Source organism: Haliotis asinina, chromosome 9, assembly GCF_037392515.1.
Source record: "Haliotis asinina isolate JCU_RB_2024 chromosome 9, JCU_Hal_asi_v2, whole genome shotgun sequence".
In the NCBI taxonomy this organism is placed as follows: domain Eukaryota; kingdom Metazoa; phylum Mollusca; class Gastropoda; order Lepetellida; family Haliotidae; genus Haliotis; species Haliotis asinina.
The window spans coordinates 32,521,896-32,540,930 of record NC_090288.1 but is presented as its reverse complement, the minus strand read 5'-3'; the positions used below and the strand labels follow the sequence as shown (position 1 = coordinate 32,540,930).

Below are 19,035 nucleotides of genomic sequence, written 5' to 3'. Positions count from 1 at the left end.
GTCCTAGAATGCAGCTATACAACTAATTCGGACTTTGGTTTTTTGTCTGGAGACAGTGACTGCTTTGAGGTCTTGATGAAACCCGGATGATCAAAACACGGCCATATTTTCCAATATCTTCGTAGAAGAAAGTTCAGAAAGTAGATTTAGAAGGCAGAGTAAGAGACAGTGCTAACTGGCTTGCTGGAAAGAGACGGGACGTTCTGAAGACATTGTAGTTGTAATCTGTATAACTGAATTTCTTTGTCGTATACTAATATTCAGTTTGTCAAACTAAACTTTCCCGATATTAGTGTGAAATTCAGGATTTGACATGTGGGTGGGGGATTGTTTTGTTAGATGTTGTGGAACCTTGAATGGCATCCCTGCCCGGATCTTTTGCATTTTGCTTCTACTCGCACAAGGAGATATTCTGGATTATTACCTGGCCAAATATCAGACCCAAGCCAGCTGGGCATGGATAGCGTTCGACTTTCTCAACGTCGGCATCTTCATCACCTCCTTCATCATATCACGACGACACCTAGCACTACAGAAAGCCGGAGACGAGCAAACTAAAGCGTTCACAATGGGTTGGTTAGCGTGGCTTGTGTACTCTGTAAGCCTAGTAGCAAGGATGGCTATAGCTTGCAACAAATTCTCCTTCAGGTTAAGCGAAGACACATTCTTTGGTCCCAATACATTAAAGACGTCCCTAGCCTTGGCGTCGTGTGTATTCGTCTTGCTGTTGACGTCTCACCATGACGCTCCTCCTGCTAGTGAACGCAGGCGATATATTGAAGAACTAACGGGAACCGTTGTCTTTGACGTCTTGGACACTGTGGATGTGTTAGAGGTGATGTTCGACAAGTCATCAAGGGACTTGTTCCTTCCAGGACTTCAGGAAGCTGTGTTAGCGGTGGCAGGTCTCAATCTCATTATTCCAACGGTGCCCTTGATCACACTCAGTCTGACCAACTTTGGGTATAAGAAGATGCCGAAACGTCTTGTAGCACTACACAAGCTGCTTGTGGTGCTGGTGGTGAATGTTCCCAATCTTCTGGTTCGGTTAGTTCTCTGGCATGGCTTCAGTGTTGGAATCTCCTCCTTTATGCTAAAAAATCTCATTCTCATCTGCATCGTCATGTACGATTTCTACGAGCACAAGAAGATGAAGTATGACGAACACGCTGAAGCTATAGAAATGAGAAAGAAAGATGTACTGCTCACAGCCAATCCTGCTGTGGTTAATGGACAAAGTGATGTCACCGAATTCTCCATGCAAGAACGAATTTAAATATAATATGACATAACACATTACTATATGGAACCGACGTGAAGAATCCAATTCAATATCAGTGCCATTGTGTCTTTATTACACCGAATGGCACAAGACGCTGGCAGTCACATTCGTGAACAACTATTCCGGATTAAGTCGAGTGTGGGTTCCGGAACGGGGTGAGTGAGTCAGTCAAGCATTAGTGATATAATCCGCTTTTCATATGACTTTGTGGCACCGGGTTTTTTTTATTTGGATTCAGTACGAGGCTGTGTTGGCGAATGATATGGGCCCAGGGTATTTACTGCAATAACATGAACATATAACTGATCATGTATAAATTTATGTTTTATGTTTGTTTTCAGAGGTAAATTTACAATGACTTCGATCGATTATGTATATCCGGTTATACGTTATCATTTGGGTATATGCCTCACAAGAATCTGATGCAATCACTACATATGTACAGGGATTTATTTTTATGACAATAGAAAATTAAAAAATATCATAAAATTCATGAACCATAAATCCCATATGTTTTATTTGTTTCATTTATGGGACATTATTTGAGTATGGTGTTAGGAATCGGTTGAAATCTCACAGTTCATGATGGCTTCATTACCAACGAACAATCAACGAAAGTTGGTTAGCGTCATTTTTCAGATTTTCCAAACCAGGTTATTATTGCAGATAAGTATAACATAATGCAGTCTTTTACTTTCAAGTGATGACTAGTATATTATAAACGTACAATTCCTGGAGTCTTCAAGAAATATTACGCCCTGACGTCAGTTAGTGGAGTGAGGTTTCTAGGATGTTTTCAGGCCCTGACAACTTCAAAGATATGTTCCATCGTCAAGTATATGTTCCATAAGACTCGTGAAGGTCGGGGGTAGAATAGACCTTCAGCAACCCATACTTGCCATGAAAGGCGACTATGCTTGTCGTAAGAGGCGACTAACGGGATCGGGTGGTCAGACTCGCTGACTTGGTTGACACATGTCATCGGCTCCCAATTGCGCTGATTGATGTTCATTTTGTCGATCACATGTCCAGGCTCGATTATTTACAGACCGCCACTATATAGCTGGAAAACTGCAGAGTGCCAGTGGTTAAAGCGTTCCATCATCATCGCTGAGTGCGGCGTAAAACTAAACTCACTCGTTCAGAGACTATAACAATGGTCACTGCGACCGATCGTCCATTGTTTCAGTTGATCGGAACATCACTAATGACCACCACATGAGTTTGTCGAAACCTGCGACAACCTGTTAGGTGTTACGACCAACACACCTGTCACCAGGGACTGTCAACTTCACCAAGGTCAGATATTGCAGTAATTTCCATTTCCGAGCACGTAATGCTAAAAAAACCCTAATGTTATGAACAATGGTGTCAGCCAACTGATACGTTGACGTCATGTGACGTCATAAGAATGGATGGCATCGCGTTTTTTGTACTCACAGTGACACAGTGTAACGTTCTGTCGCTTCCACAGACCATTCAGCATTGTATTGGGGATCAGCTGAATGGGCAAATATCGAAATGGCATCAAGCCTCGTCTTTCTGCCCGTGTCTAACACAACGTTCACTGGGTACAGACGTGATATTTTGCCACATCTTTCAACAGATTTTTATCATCTCTTTCATATTCAATAAGTGTGTACATATCAGATAGGTTTATCACGTTTCCTTGAGAAAATATCCTGTAACACAAAAAAATATTTCCTTCTACATATCTGTCTTGTGTTTACATTAGTGACAATGCAGACATCGAAACCATATGGGTGGGGAGTGATACATTCATGATGTTTTGTAAATATACCATTAAAACGTAGGGGATATTTTATTCTGCGAATATACCAGTAGCCAATTCCAATGCATATGACGAAAAGTAATAAATTAATATATATCCAACATTTCCACATTAATGTAAAACTCCAATATCCCCTACGTTACACACGCACGCACGCACGCACGCACGCACTCACGCACGCACACACACATATATACAAAGTCCGATGAAAGGTTTTACTGATATATCCTAAATTAGAATTAATAGCGTTTGGTTAGAAATGAGAGAAGTTGGATTACGAGGTGTGCACGTTAGTTTGCGGTGGTGATCAGGAGATTCTTAGAGTGCATCGATGATCGTTCCATTGTATGAACCAACAAATACTTAGTCAACCGATTGCTTCATCATATAACGTGTTTGGGATCATCATTGGCCATGATGACGCTATTTACATTGTTGACAGTAATATAAAATGTAATGGAGATATCCCAGTTATGAGAAAGCTTTTTCTGGATTATTCTACCACAGCCCTAATTATATAAATTGCTGTTTCTTAATGTGACTAACCCCATGTTCAGGTGATTACACAGTTCTCCCTTCCCTTTAACCAACAGCTGCGCATTGTGTTGATTACTTAATCGTTGATTACAGGTGAAAGCCACATCTCTTCTACAGTGGTGAAGGTGAGGTTGAATACCAAACACACATCATCGAATGCATAAACAAATTAGTCGTCGTTATCAGTAGTTGTCCAGAAAGCCGGGAATCCTGTGGAATCTGTGCCTGTGGAATCGAGATTAATATTTCTATTAATATTTCTTATATAATACATATAGTAAATACCGTTTCTCATACTGCATGAATATCGACCAGAACTACTTTCCGAGTTTCATAATTCTAGACTGATAATGTCAAAGTGAACTTATAGATAATGTCAAAGTATACCGTCCACTTAGCTAAGACGTTTACTTACTTAGATCTTCCATTTAGCTGAGACGTTTCCTGACGTAGACCTTCCATTTAGCTGTTCCACCCCAAATCATCACGGAACAACCACCGAAGCGATTCCTCTCCAAAACGCGTCTATATGCACGTTGACGTCCACCAGCATGGGAAATGTTAAACCTGGACTCTTTTGTAAAAGCATTTCTCTACCAAAACAAGGTTCTGCGGACATGATTCCGGCACCACATTCGGCGAGCTTGTCGATGATGTTGTGTCAGGTCGTATGGCGGGATGTCGTGGTCCGACCCGGTGATGACGTAAACGTTGTCGAACTGTGTTGGGGTGAGTCCTGGGATGGTCCGAGCAGTCATCACTGCAGTCTGAAACCTGTGGCGAAGATGGGTCACTCATATCCGTCTGTAATGTCTTGGCGTTGTTACACGTGGACGTCCAAAACATGGCCGTTGACGTCATTTGTGTTTTGGTAGCGCCTCCCCAGTGCAGAAATGGTGTTCTAGTGGCAATGGAAATGTGCAGCAACGTATTGGACGTATAAGGACGAAACCACTGAAGTCACGGATGGTGGCACGTGCGAGCACGTTGGATACATGCCACTAATTTCTGAGTTTAAATCCTTATGTGTCTACATGTATACACAGGTTTGGTAAATTTAGATTTTAAATTTTTGTATGCACGGTTTCCTTTTGTGCCTTGTATGACTGGACTATTCCTGAGTTCGGCGTAAGACAGAAAAAAAAGAAGAAAAAACAACTCCCCCAAACCCCCCAAAACCTCAGCTATGGAGTCCTAAGTGGCAGTGTAGAGGCCACGTTGAAGCCATAGGTCAATGACCTTTTCTTAATGCTGTACACGACGCTTCGTTCTAAAAAATGTTATTTTAATATGGAAATGTATGGTACTTGACCTACATCATGACGAGTCCACCTGTGTAAATTATTTTTTGCTAGACCTGCAGATTTCATTCAGGGCCTGTAGATTTTAATGCCTGTAATTAGTCTCAGGCCCTGATGGCCAGCTGGTAAATTAAAATATTGCAAACACTGCCTTCCAAGTTGATCGAAGCGTCCGGCCAATGTCATACTTGTGGTGCCTGCGAGACTTCCAATAATACAAGTCTCAGTCCATCTCTCCCTGCATGCAATCAGATTGGGGAAAGCTATATTTTTCGTGAGAGCAAAACTACATATGTAAGATACACGTGTCTAATCATAACACGGCATAACATCCGCGTGTTACATAAACATAAGAGCAGCATCTGTAACATATTTGTGACTTTCGTAATGCCGTTTGTCCAGGCCAGCAAAGTGAGTGAGTGATTTTAGTTTTACGCCGCATATATAGCAACATACCATGTGAAAAACAAAATATAATGCCCTGGTAAGTTTCTTTGATATCAAATCTAAAGTCAGTAGTTAAGAAAGTGAAAACACTTTTCATTGCTCTTATGTCGATACATTTTGTTCCTTGGTGTGAACATTTTCGAAAGTGATCCCACACTATATTTCTGACATTATATTGTGGTGTGACCTGTTGTCAAGACTACAAGATTGATAAAATAAGGATACATATACATGTACATCTAACAAAGTCAAGCTTATTTTCAATACTTTTTGCTAACCACACAAAGCCACATCCATGGGAAGAAACTATATTACAAATACGAGAGGAGTGAGTGAGTTTAGTTTTACTCCGCACAATTTTCCAGCTATATGGTGGCAGTCTGTAAATAATCGAGTCTGGACCAGACAATCCCGCGACCAACAACATGAGCATCGATCTGCGCAATTGGGAACCGATGACACGTGTCAACCAAGTCAGCGAGCCTGACCACCCGATCCCATTAGTCGCCTCTTACGACAAGCATAGTCGCCTTTCATGGCAAGCATGCCTTTCTACCGTGGGACCTTCTAAAAGATTCAATTGTTGTTGTAGTCCTGAAGTAACATCGGACATAAGAAAAAAGAAGTGGACATAAAATCCACCTTTGTCTCACACCGACTCTGGGCAATCAAAATAATCTGTATGAACATTATCGTTCATTTTACACACGAATTAACAGAAACATGTATACTTTTTAAAACAGCTAACATTTTGTCATTTAAACCAGAGTTTTGAAGACAATACCAATGTTTATATCGTGAGGCGGAATGGAAGCTTTCTACAATACTACGAAGGCAACATATAAATTCTCCTTTTTTCTTGATACATTTTTATACATTACTACGTTTAAGGCGAAACGTGATCAGTTGTAGACAATTTTTCGCTAAGGCCTGCTTATCGAAATTCAGTTTGTAAGTCGGATATGAGGAATCCATGTACACATTTTGCTGAGTACGCTTAGAAGGAAATCCCACTGTAATTATCAGGGTCACCTCATTCACCATTTATATGCATATGAATTATAGCTGCTTTAGTCTTGCTTTCACGGAATACCCCCTTTTGAAACGATGCATTGAAAAGATTTCCAAGAAATGCGAAAATTATGTGCCGCACGTGTAAGCATGTCAACAATTATAGCCACTACCTGGAGACCTAAGGCTGATATAATTTCAGGACTAGTGAAATCACATTCACGAATAGTTGCATTAATTAATCAACTCAACGGACAGATGTTGGTTGGAAGGAAGGGAGGCTTGTATAATCACCTGAACATGGAACAGTTAATCATATCCTCTTGAGACCCAGAGATAGCCAAATTTCCTAACCTTTTTATTATAAATGCTAACATAGATTTTTCTTTGGCAAAGACTTCATTTACAACGGAAATATAAGTCATTTCATGCTAACATACCCCCACAGGGTTATTTTACGGGTCCACATGTGTGGACATTGGGACGTAGCTTGACACAATTTTTTTCATGTCCATATGTGGACAGATAAAATGAACACACAACTCATTGATTATGCATTAATATCTCTATGTGTTAAACAATGATACAAAATTGATAACAAGACCCAACTGTCTGGAAATAATGCTGATTGCATCCAAATTCTGCCCATTATATTCAGTAAAATAGGTACTGCAGCAAACAATGTCAAACATCGTTAACATCAATTCTAAACTGTAAAGTAAAATATGAACAGTAACCTTCGATTATAACGCTGACATGAAAATATATGATCTCACAGGCCTTCCTAAAACATCAGTAAGGTATAAAGTTTAAAAACGATGAATGGTTGATAAAGCCACGAAAGGACAAAAAACTGAAGTTGTGGATAATATCAGACTTTTAGTGAGGTGTTAAAAAGGTTTTAAACTAGAATAGAAAGCAATCTAGTCACAAAGTCGTAAAGTTTTGATCAAAAATCAAAGTTTACTGTTACCGTTTAAGACCTTTTGTCCACACCCATGGACAAGTCATATCAAAAGTGAAACCTAATGTCCACATCGAACTACATGTTTAATTACGTGTAATTAAAAATCTCCAAAAAAATTCACAGCATTTTCAAACTTTTCCAAAAGAAAAACAAACTGTTTTAAATTTAGCATTTAGTATTGATGCAGCTGAGAAAAATCTGAAATTGACATAATTTGAGAAATTTTCCGATGAGCTGGGTCTTGCGTCACCACTGCCAAGGTCAGCCAGCTTCTTTAAAGCCTTAACAATGAAGACTTCCAGAGTGACCTTTCCTGAATGTCCCAGGTGGCACCACTAGACTGTCCTCGTGTGGGGACTTCGGGTGTTTGACATTGTAAACGTAGTTTTATACTTACTGGAGACCCGTGAAGGTCCCGGGGTAAAATAGGCCTTCAGCAACCCATGCTTGCCATAAAAGGTGACTGTGCTTGTCGTAAGAGGCGACTAACGGGATCGGGTGGTCAGGCTCGCTGACTTGGTTGACACATGTCATCGGTTCCCAATTGCGCAGATCGATGCTCATGTTGTTGGTCACTGGATTGTCTGGTCCAGACTCGATTATTTACAGACCGCCGCCATATAGCCTAAATATTGCTGTGTGCGGCGTAAAACTAAACTCACTCACTTACTGGACTTCTAGTTATGTTTGTTTGTCCCCATATGTGGACGCAGGTTCTCACGAGGATATTCAGTTAAGCAGCAATTTACAACTGCTTCGTATCACGAATGTGGGTAAGAATGATTCAGAAATCCTTTCCCATAACTGAGTCATGTGTATTACATGCCATATTACTGTGAACAAGGTGAAATGGCCAATGCAAACACGAGCTAAGTTACATGATGAAGCAATCGTTTCACTGAATACTTGTTCGTGTATAAAATGGGACGATAATCGATGCACCCTAAGAAACTCGTGATCACTGCCACAAACTAATGTGCATATCACGTAATCCAACGTCTCTCGAATAACCATCGTTTTGTAAACCAGCGCTATTATTTCTAATTTAGGGCACACTGGTAAAACGTTTCACCTGTTCACTGCAATTTGCATGTTCCATTGCAGAATTCTATAGATATGCTGTCGGGACTGTAGTCAGGAAAACAATGGCTATATATGTATATCGCCCCCTACCACCACTGTTTTGTCTTCTACTTTAATTCTAACATGTATAATGGCGTACGAGAAAAATCGAAATTAATACAGTATCTGACTTTGGTGAAGTGGATAGTGAAAGATATATGGTCGCAATAATATGTTGTTGCTTGCTGCAACACGATCATGTGATGGTTGTACATTGTCCCATAAATGAAGCAAGTAAAACATCGGATTTGTGGTTAATGAATTTCCTGATATTTCTAATTGTCATAATTCCATACTCTTATTACAAAGCTATCATTAGATCGTACATCCGTGATCTGATACAGAGGATGTGGGACACCATGTAGGTACAAATAAATTACATACGACAAAACCCTACGTTGGTTACTCTTACTTTTGTCAGTCCAGATTTGATGAGGTCATTCTTAGACGATTTCGATTTCGTATCTCGACATACACGCGAATTTCTATTGAAAGGCGAGGATCCTCCCTTTTGCATCCTTTGTGATGAAAGAAAAACACTTAACAGTGTATGCAAAACGTATCTGGTTTAATTTATATCATAAAATTTAGGACAAAGCAACGACAGAATTTTCATGAACTGGATTGGTCAACCAGCTCAAGAAAACTATATAAAGACAGTTCAGTGTTCAGTTGTAAAACTTATCCCGTCACAATGTGGCTGAAATAATTCCGACGCCACCTTACGTTTTAGTTCATTCCCTCCGATTGTCGAAAAGGTAAACCCTCTACCAATGCAATGACTGTACCAGAGAGTTGTGAAGCAGATAAGCAAATAAGACGTATCATCAGATATGCGTAAATATCAAAGCTATTACATAATAACCTCCGAAAACAAATATATAACATACATTTATACGTCAGTTATATTTGCATACTATTGCTATACTTACCCGACAATGCGCCATCATAGCCTTGTCGAGTTCAAGCGTGATTCCACGTGGAGTAATACCATACTTAAAAAGCCACTAAGTCATCTGAGAATCAGGTTGTATCGTTAATGCTTGAATGACTAGGACATTCGTCAACACTCACCCCATTTCGGAACCTACATTTGGATTGACCCTGAATACTACCAGTTGTTCACGACTGTCAGCGTCTTGTGCCATTCGGTGTGCATAAAACATTATGGTACTGGTTTTTTTAAATATTAGATTTAAATTCGTTCTTGGAGAATTACGTTATATCACTGTGTCCATTGACCGCAGCAGGATTGGTAGCGAGCAGCAAATCTTTGTTTCTCATTTCTGTCCCCTCAGCGTGTTCGTCATATTTCATCTTCTCGTGTTCGTAGAAATCGCACATGGCGATGCAGATGAGGATCAGATTTTTTAACATAAAGGGGGAGATTCCAACACCGAAGCCATGCCAGAGAACTAAACGAACCAGCAGATTGGGAACATTCACCACCAGCACCACAAGCAACTTGTGTAGTGCCACAAGACGTTTCGGCATCTTCTTGTACCCAAAGTTGGTCAGACTGAGTGTGATCAAGGGCACTGTTGGAATAATGAGATTGAGACCTGCCACCGCTAACACAGCTTCCTGAAGTCCTGGAAGGAACAAGTCCCTTGATGACTTGTCGAACATCACATCTAACACATCCACAGTGTCCAAGACGTCAAAGACAACGGTTCCCGTTAGTTCTTCAATATATCGCCTGCGTTCACTAGCAGGAGGAGCGTCATGGTGAGACGTCAAGAGCAAGATGAAGACACACGACGCCAAGGCTAGGGACGTCTTTAATGTATTGGGGCCAAAGAATGTGTCTTCGCTTAACCTGAAGGAGAATTTGTTGCAAGCTATAGCCATCCTTGCTACTAGGCTTACAGAGTACACAAGCCACGCTAACCAACCCATTGTGAACGTTTTATTTTGCTCGTCCCCGGCTTTCTGTCGTGCAAGGTGTCGTCGTGATATGATGAAGGAGGCGATGAAGATGCTGACGTTGACGAGGTCGAACGCTATCCATGCCCAGCTGGCCTCGGTTTGATATTTGACCATGAAATAATCCAGAGTACTTCCTTGTGCGAGTAGAAGCGAAATGCAAAAGATGCGGGCTGGGATGCCATTCAAGGCTCCACAACATCTCACAAAACAATCCCCAAGCCACATGTCTAGTCCTAAATTTCACACTAATATCGGAAAAGTTGAGTTTGAAAAACTGAATGAGTGAGATTCACATTCAATCATAGACGATGTTAACATAAAAAGCAGCATAAATCGTGTTATATGTCCTAGGAGCGTTCCATCACTTGCCGGCACTCAAGTTCCACGTTCTGCGTTCTGGACCTTCCTTTACTATGACATCAGAAGATATCACCATGTTTTAATCACCAGCTTTTCATCAAGACTTCAAACTGTAATGAGTCCGAGATACCAATTTCTAATTAGTTGTAGACTTTTTATGCAGGTTTTTGAAGCGAGGTTATCTTTTTCTTTTCTTAAACAAAACCGAAAAATAAATTGGCGACCGTCCCCCAGAGACTGCATTCTAAGACATTAACGTGATCCAATCTAGCTGGATGGACACAGGTCACAGGCTGATACTTCTGAACCTGAGAAAGTAAAAGAAATGGGAAAATAAATCAAGTAAATCAGTTAAAATACCTGTTCATGCCACCTTTACATTCACTTATCAAACGTTCATTGAATTCACAGCTAATGACGTGGTGAAAGCGTGGACTGTTGTAAACATTGCTGACGTATACGACGACGTCATCAACATGCTGCTGCTTGGAGTGGATAGATCACGTGGTCGATTAAGAAAACGATTTGAGAGTGCTTTTCTAAGATGGATATCATAATCCTGTTCTTGAATGAATAAAATATGCTTCAATCAATAAATACAATCAAGCCTTTCAGTAACGAACCTGTTTTATATTCGACAGTAATTGACAGTAAAAACAATTTTCTATTCACACACAGTCTAATTTCGCAGTAACAACCCTGTTTCAGGCTTACCCTACTCAAGTCACTGGACAGTGGACTGTTCCATTATACCCGAAGGTGTTACTATAATTAACCGTCTGGTTCAGAGTCTGTCAGTTGACTGTCTGCCACATGTTTTGTTTATCCCCTCGACATGTCCTCGTCTGTCCGTCCGTAACCATTGTGTTTCAGGAGCATAACTCAAGAACCCTTCACTATATTTAGACCAAAACTGATACATATAATAATCTGAGCCTACGATTGTGCCTTTCGCCTTTTACAGATTTTTGGCATTTTTATTTTATTTATTTTTTTGTTTTGCTTTTCCATGGAATGTGTTGATCTTAGTCTAATGGCCGGGTGGGATTCGTTTTCGGAGCATAACTCAAAAAGCGTTTAATATTTTTCTGCAAAACTCGGTAGATATATCAGTCAGAACCTACAGCCTTTTGCTATTTACAGGTTTTTGTGATTTATTATTTTCTCGGTGTTCATACTTCGTCTCAAAATGGAGGGATGGGCTTCGTTTCCGGAGCACAACTCGAAAAGTTCTTATTAGCTTTCAGCAAAACGCGGTAGATATGTGTGGCAGACCCCAAAGTGATGCCTTTTGCTATTTGCAGATATTTGTCATTTTTAATTTTCCCGGTTTCCATGGAAACGATTTGGAATGGAGGTATGGGCTTCGTTTCCGAAGCACAACTCAAAAACCATTTGATATCTTTCAACAGAACTTTGCGTTTTGCTGTTTACAGATGTGTGGCATTTATGTTTTGCATGATTTCCACGTAAACTTAATCTAAAAAATACTACGTAGCCGTCAGGTGATTTGTCCTTTCAAATATGTTGGGGCCGGGGATATATCATTTTCTGATGACTCTTGCTTGTTATTATTATTATTTGCACATGTTTTCAAAGTACAGATCACGTGTTACATGTTGTAATCAACAAACTAGGCAACAACTGCATGTTTTTAATATTTTCAAGAGAATACACAGGGCTGAATTCAAGAGATGCGATCCTACGTGCACCAGGTGCAACCTATGACAAGAACCCAGTTGCACCAGTCAAATTCCAGTCTGTCACATGGCTATCATATGGAAATACGGTAAGTCTACGTGTCTGTTCAAAGGAATCCCAAATTTTAATGGAACTGAGGTGGGGGAGTTTTGAGCCGTGAGTACCAGTTATCTTAATTGGTAAAACAGTAGCTTGCATGCTTGTGAACAGATTTTGAGAAACATGTTTGATGTATATGAGGTCACTGGCCTAGTGCTACTATATACACCTGGTGAGTACGTGCTTGTGACGAATGAGCATTTAAGCACTACCAAGGTGGAAAGCATATGGCATGAAATGAACATATGGCTCAGAACTGTAGATGTAGAACTCAGCTTTACAAATTCCAAGGGAATGTTTGGGATTAAAGGAAAGCATAACTATGTACCAAATGCGCTAATGGTTTTAGTCAAGAATATTACATACAACTGTAGTAAGAAAAGTTTCCTTCCAGATATTTCGTTATTGAAAGGTCCAATCATACAATAATATATTACCACAAAATAATATATACTAACCGTGACCAGGAAGTGTACTTCCTAAAAACAATGGTCAAGTTTTTACGGATGCTATTTACAACTGTTGAATAGCTAAATGCTTTCGATGTGCATGTTACCATGTTATTGACTCTGTATACAAAAGTATAGTATTTTCGACCTGTATGCTTTGAACTTATACTTGTACATGTTATATGTCAATCTGTATGTATACCTGAAAAATCATCGTATCCCAACTGCATAGGTCGATGCTCATGCTGTTGACCACTTGGTTGCCTGGCCTAGAATCGATCATTTACATATCGCCGTAATATAGTTTGGAGTTTCACCAAACTAATCCTTAATGGTAGTAAACTCTAATGTTATGCATTAATAGAATTCGAACAAGGTTGAGATCTATTAAGTCCCCCGACTTATCAGAAATAGTGTAAGTTGAAAAATGTAATATAGAGAGCTAGGCATACTTAGAAGGCAGTTCGAATGCATTTATCACTCAATAATTCATGTATTATATGTTTCACTATTGCTTGCCTGACATGCTGTAGTCTCCTGTTTTCATAGAAATATATAAAACAGGAGCCGTAGGATAATAAGCAGAGCAGACTATTTATGCCTTGGGAATCTCTGTCATTATTGTGACATATTTTGTAATACACTTTATGAATTAAAGAGTACCATCAAATGTAAATTACATTTTTACAACTGACAAACTAACGGGAATGTATTAAACACATTCACCAAAACGTTAGTGCCACGGGCAATTGTACACAAAATGAGAACACGTATGAACAGTTCCATAAACCCAACAAGACGCCAGTCCTTATAAAGCGTACTCTCCCGCGGATATTGTGTACTGACTGGTATTTTATAAGAGGGAGGGGGTTTCGATCGAATTCAACCAAACAAAATAACGAGAACCTACTTTACTGAGAAAGTGTAAATGTAAATACCCCAAAATGTTAGATTTGACTATCTAAATGACATCGACGTTCATGACACGAGAGAGAGAGAGAGAGAGAGAGACAGAGAGAGAGAGAGAGAGACAGAGAGAGAGAGAGAGAGAGATTATTGGAAACCAAATTGTTCCACTATTCAGTACACAACGCTACTGTTTCAGAAGATTGTTCCTTTTCCTGTACTGTACTCAAAGTCGAGGTCCACGTTTCCTAGGGCGGATACTTTTCAAGAAAGAGGGTGCACACTATTTGGAAAAGCATTTAATCATCAGTCACAATAAAGTAAGACTGCACCTTACCTTAATGATAAAATATATCGCAGAGCCCTTGAAACACGGTCGTTTTCAGACGGCGCCAGGTCTGGCAATGCAACGGGGAGAGAGCATGATTTGAGCACGATTTCTACCTGTCAGCTGAGACTGCTTAGAGCAGGGAGTGTTCGCCTCTCTCTGGTCCTGCGCCATCTAAGGAGAAAGTAATGTGATGCAGGCTGCTATTGGAGGGCGTGGTCGGTACTTTTTAAATGGTCTGTTTTGTATACTTTTTATTAATGTTAGCGCCAGTTGGTTACGTGGGATTATTATTATTGGTGTTTTTGTAATGAGTTTGAGTGTTTGTAGTGTTAGGTGTGTGTTTGTTTTCAGTGTGGTCTGGAGCACCATTCTGTGTTGTTGGTTCTATGTGCAGTGTATTAAGACGTGATTGCGTTTCTCTGTGGTTGCAGTGTGTGCATTTGCCTGTTTGGTGTCTCATGTGGATGTGTTAGTAATTTGGTTAGCGTCCTGTCTATATATATCATGGCATGTATGATAGTGCATATGGAGTAGATTTCCAGTGTTACATTATGCTTATTAATGCTGCCGTGAAAATGGATTGGCTGTCTGGGAGTATGTATGATTTAGCTTGGCTGGGTTGGGTTATGTGGGTGCCGAAACCTGTACCCATGTCATGTCAAAGGTGTAGATGTGGCACCAATTCATTTCCTAAACACCTAGAATACGAAAGTGTACCCGTGAAGATTGGTCGTCAGCAACCCGGACGACTAACGGAATTGGATTGCCCACTGATTTGTCTGACACATGTCATGTCGAATCCCAAAAGCGTAGATCGATGCTCATGATGTTGATCACAGGGTTGTCCGGTCCAGACTTACTGACCGCCACCGTGTACTTCGAATATTGTTGAGTGTGGCAATAACGAACACACAAACAAACAAACGTGTGCGTGTTTTTATGTGTGTGTCATCTTTTCATGTAAAAGACAGAAGATGATGCTCTGGAACGTTTCTTTGATACCAAATCTATTGATTGTAGCTCAGAAAGTGAAAACACTTTTCACTGCTCTTATTTCTATTCATTCTATTAATAATAAAAACATTTTAGAAAGTGTAAACATTGGCCCGATACAACACACTATAAAATGTGCATATTATTATTGAAGGCAATATATATTGTGTCTTTGGTAAGACAGAAGCTAGTGAATAAAGAAAGTGTTCTTCATACATGACTTCGACCCATGAAGGTCCCGGGGTAGAATAGGCCCTCAGCAAACCATGCTTGCCATAAAAGGCGACGATGCTTGTCGTAAGAGGCGACTAACGGGATCGGGTGGTCAGACTCGCCGACTTGGTTGACACATGTCATCGGTTCCCAATTACGCAGATCGATTCTGATGTTGTTGATCACTGGATTGCCTGTCCAGACTCTATTACTTACAGACTGCCACCACATAGCTGGAATATTGCTGAGTGCGGCGTAAAACTAAACTCACTCACTCATTCACATACAAGACTTCAGGATCTTTCTCGCTTAAATCAGACCGTTTTCGTGTGAAGATCGAACCACTTTCGTGCTAAAGTCAAATCGGTTTCGTGCAAACATCAGACTTCCGTTCATGCGTTCATGCGACTGTAATTCAGAAAATGAAAACACTTTCCATTGCTCTTAACTCGATACAGCTGACATCATTAGTTTCGTCAAGTAAACGTTTTAGAAATTGTAAATATTGATCCTCCATCATATTTTCTATTCTTTTCATGAAATAATATATCATATTTATGCTACATCTGTAAATGAAATGAAGAATGAATAGGATCATTGTTTCTGCCATGTTGGCCTGCTTTTGTAGGGGTAGAACAGGTAAACCAAAACATACCGACAGGAAAAACCGAACAAACAGGGTAGGATAGCACAGAACGCTGGGTTGGACAGGGCGAAAAGATAGAAACATGACGTGTAATGTCATTTCGATATTTCCCATTTTACTGATCCCCAGTGCTGACTGATTTGTGGAAGCAATGCATCATTGTGACATTTTCATAAGTTTTATTTATACCCGTGAAGGTCCCGGGGTAGAATAGGCCTTCAGCAACCCAATCTTGACATAAAAGGCGACTGAGCTTGTCGTAAGAGGAGACTAACGGGACCGCCGCCATATAGCTGGAACATTGCTGAGTGCGGCGTAAAACCGAGCTCACTCACTTTTATTTATTTTCGTTCTAAAATAATATGACATGCATGATTGGGTATAAGAAAATCGGAATTAATACAATATCTGACCTTGGTGAGACTGGTGTCAGGTATGTTGGTCGTAACATCTAACAGGTTGTCGTATGTTACAAGCTCATGTGTTGGTCATACATTGTCCATGAATAAAAAAAATAAAACATCTAAGATTTATGTTTAACAAATTTTATGATATTTCTAATTGTCATAAAAGTAAAACCCTGTACAAATGCAGTGATTGCATCAGACAGCTGTGAAGCAGTTACGTGCATGAAACCATAACATCGAAGGCATTATTGATTTATCTCTGGAAACAAATAGATAACATAAATTTCTCTGTGGTCAGTTATATCTTGATACTAGTGCCAGAAATTCTCTGGACCCATGTTATTTTCGTCCTGCTGGGCCCACGTCGGGTAACACAATAGCCACTAAGTCATGTGACAAGCAGGTTGTATCACTAATATTTGACTGACTGTGGCATTCGACACCACTCGCTCCGTTCTGTAACCTACCTTCGGCTTCACCCGGAATAGCCGAGTTGTTCACGAATGTGACTGGGAGCGTTCTCTGTCATGTGGAGCATCCCCCTTGTTTCAATATACAGGACACATTCTTCTGATTCGACATGAATTTTTAAGCATAGTTCAATACAGTCGGGGATGGTAGGCTAAAGGTTTCTCCAATTCAGCAAATATTTTCAACAAAACAAAAGAATGACTTAACGTGAATGATCAGAGTACAGAATGCAGCCCTCACACGTTATTGGAGACTTAAGGAGACACACCACACGACATTGTCGAGCATGGCATTCAAATTCAAAGACTCTGGAAAAATGGTTTTCAAAATTTGGCACCTTTGTCTGTGACACTGGAAACAGAGCCCGAAAATTCGCGCAAGCAAGTACCTGCGTCTGCTATGGATATCAGTGATGATATTATCCTTCCTATAGGTATCGAGATCATCTTCTACAAAGAAATATTGCGACAGGTGAAATTCTATTCACAATTCCTTCAATGTTCAATAATTATGACCATAAAGGCACAGCAAAAGGGCAGACATTACTTCATTGGTATTGACTAGGAGTCTTCGCAGCTATTTCAGATATCAGGGTGTTATGATCCGAGCTTATATTAGAATTAAATACGTTCCTGCATCGAGAATTCTGTTATGCCACTTTGTCCATTTACAGCAACAGGGTTGGCAGTGCCCCGCAAACCTTTCTTTCTCATTTCAATCGCCTCGTCATATTTCATTTTCTTGTGCTCGTAGAATTCGTACATGACGATGCAGATGAGAATAAGATTTTTTAGCATAAAGGGGGAGATTCCGACTGTGAAGCCATGCCAGAGAACTAAACGAACCAGCAGATTGGGAACATTCACCACCAGCACCACAAGCAGCTTGTGTAGTGCCACGAGGCGTTTCGGCATCTTCTTGTACCCAAAGTTGGTCAGACTGAGTGTGATCAATGGCACTGTTGGAATAATGAGATTGAGGCCTGCCACCGCTAACACAGTTTGTTGAAGTCCCGGAAGGAACATGTCCCTTGATGACTTGTCGAACATCACATCTAACACATCCACAGTGTCCAAGACGTCAAAGACAACGGTTCCAGTAAGGTCCTCAATGTATCGCCTGCATTCGCTAGCAGGAGGAGCGTCATGGTGAGACATCAAGAGCAAGATGAAGACACACGACGCCAAAGCTATGGACGTCTTTAATGTATTGGGGCCAAAGAATGTTTCTTCGCTTAACCTAAAGGAGAAATTGTTGAAAGCTATAGCCATCCTTGCTACTAGGCTTACAGAGTACACAAGCCATGCTAACCAACCCATTGTGAACGCTTTAGTTTGTTCGGCCCCGGCTCTCTGTAGTGCAAGGTGTCGTCGTGATATGATGAAGGAGGCGATGAAGATGCCGACGTTGACGAGGTCGAACGCTATCCATGCCCAGTTGGCTTGGGTCTGATATTTGGCCAGAAAATAATCCAGAATGCCTCCCTGGGCGAGTAGAAGCAGAATACACAAGATGCGGGCAGGGATGCCATTCAAGGTTCCACAACATCTCACAAAACAATCTCCGAGCCACATGGCAAATCCTGAATTTCACACTAATATCGGGAAAGCTTAATTTTACAAACTGAATATATCACAAAGAAATTCAGTTACACAGTTTACAACGTCTTCAGAACGTCTCATCTCTTTCCAGCAAGCCAGTTAGCACTGTCTCTTACTGTGCCTTCTAAATCTGCTTTCTGAACTTTCTTCTACGAAGATATAGGAAAATATGGCCGTGTTTTGATCATCCGGGTTTCATCAAGTCACTGTCTCGAGTCAAAAAACCCAATTTCGAATTAGTTATACAGGTGCATTCTAGGACAGTTCTGTAGTCCAATCAAGGAGGATGGATCCCAGGTCCCAGGTTGGTAATTCTAAACCTGACAAAAGAAAGTAAAATTGGATATGACATGCCTAGTTCTGAATTTCACACTGATGTAGGGAAAGTTGAGTTTGACAGACTGAATATGTGAGAAAATTCAAACACAGGATATTAACAAAGATGGCGACATCACTTCTATACATATCCT

At 40.4% G+C, this 19,035-nt stretch overlaps 3 protein-coding genes across 3 annotated transcripts; 1 reads left to right on the top strand and 2 right to left on the bottom strand.

Moving 5' to 3' along the window:
- The first annotated feature begins 313 nt into the window (after positions 1 to 313).
- LOC137296590 (transmembrane protein 121B-like) lies at positions 314 to 1,338 on the top strand. Its single transcript, XM_067828404.1, has one exon. It carries the CDS (start codon positions 314 to 316, stop codon positions 1,274 to 1,276), a length of 963 nt encoding a protein of 320 aa, XP_067684505.1. The 3' UTR covers positions 1,277 to 1,338.
- Positions 1,339 to 9,058: 7,720 nt separating this feature from the next.
- Positions 9,059 to 14,289, bottom strand: LOC137296366 (transmembrane protein 121B-like). The gene is made up of 2 exons (XM_067828150.1): positions 14,241 to 14,289; positions 9,059 to 11,056 (listed from the first exon to the last, which is right to left on the bottom strand). Exon 2 carries the CDS (start codon positions 10,611 to 10,613, stop codon positions 9,675 to 9,677), a length of 939 nt encoding a protein of 312 aa, XP_067684251.1. The 5' UTR covers positions 10,614 to 11,056; positions 14,241 to 14,289; the 3' UTR covers positions 9,059 to 9,674.
- A 3,295-nt stretch (positions 14,290 to 17,584) lies between these two features.
- LOC137296514 (transmembrane protein 121B-like) lies at positions 17,585 to 18,541 on the bottom strand. Its single transcript, XM_067828316.1, has one exon. It carries the CDS (start codon positions 18,536 to 18,538, stop codon positions 17,585 to 17,587), a length of 954 nt encoding a protein of 317 aa, XP_067684417.1. The 5' UTR covers positions 18,539 to 18,541.
- Between the last annotated feature and the right edge of the window lie 494 nt (positions 18,542 to 19,035).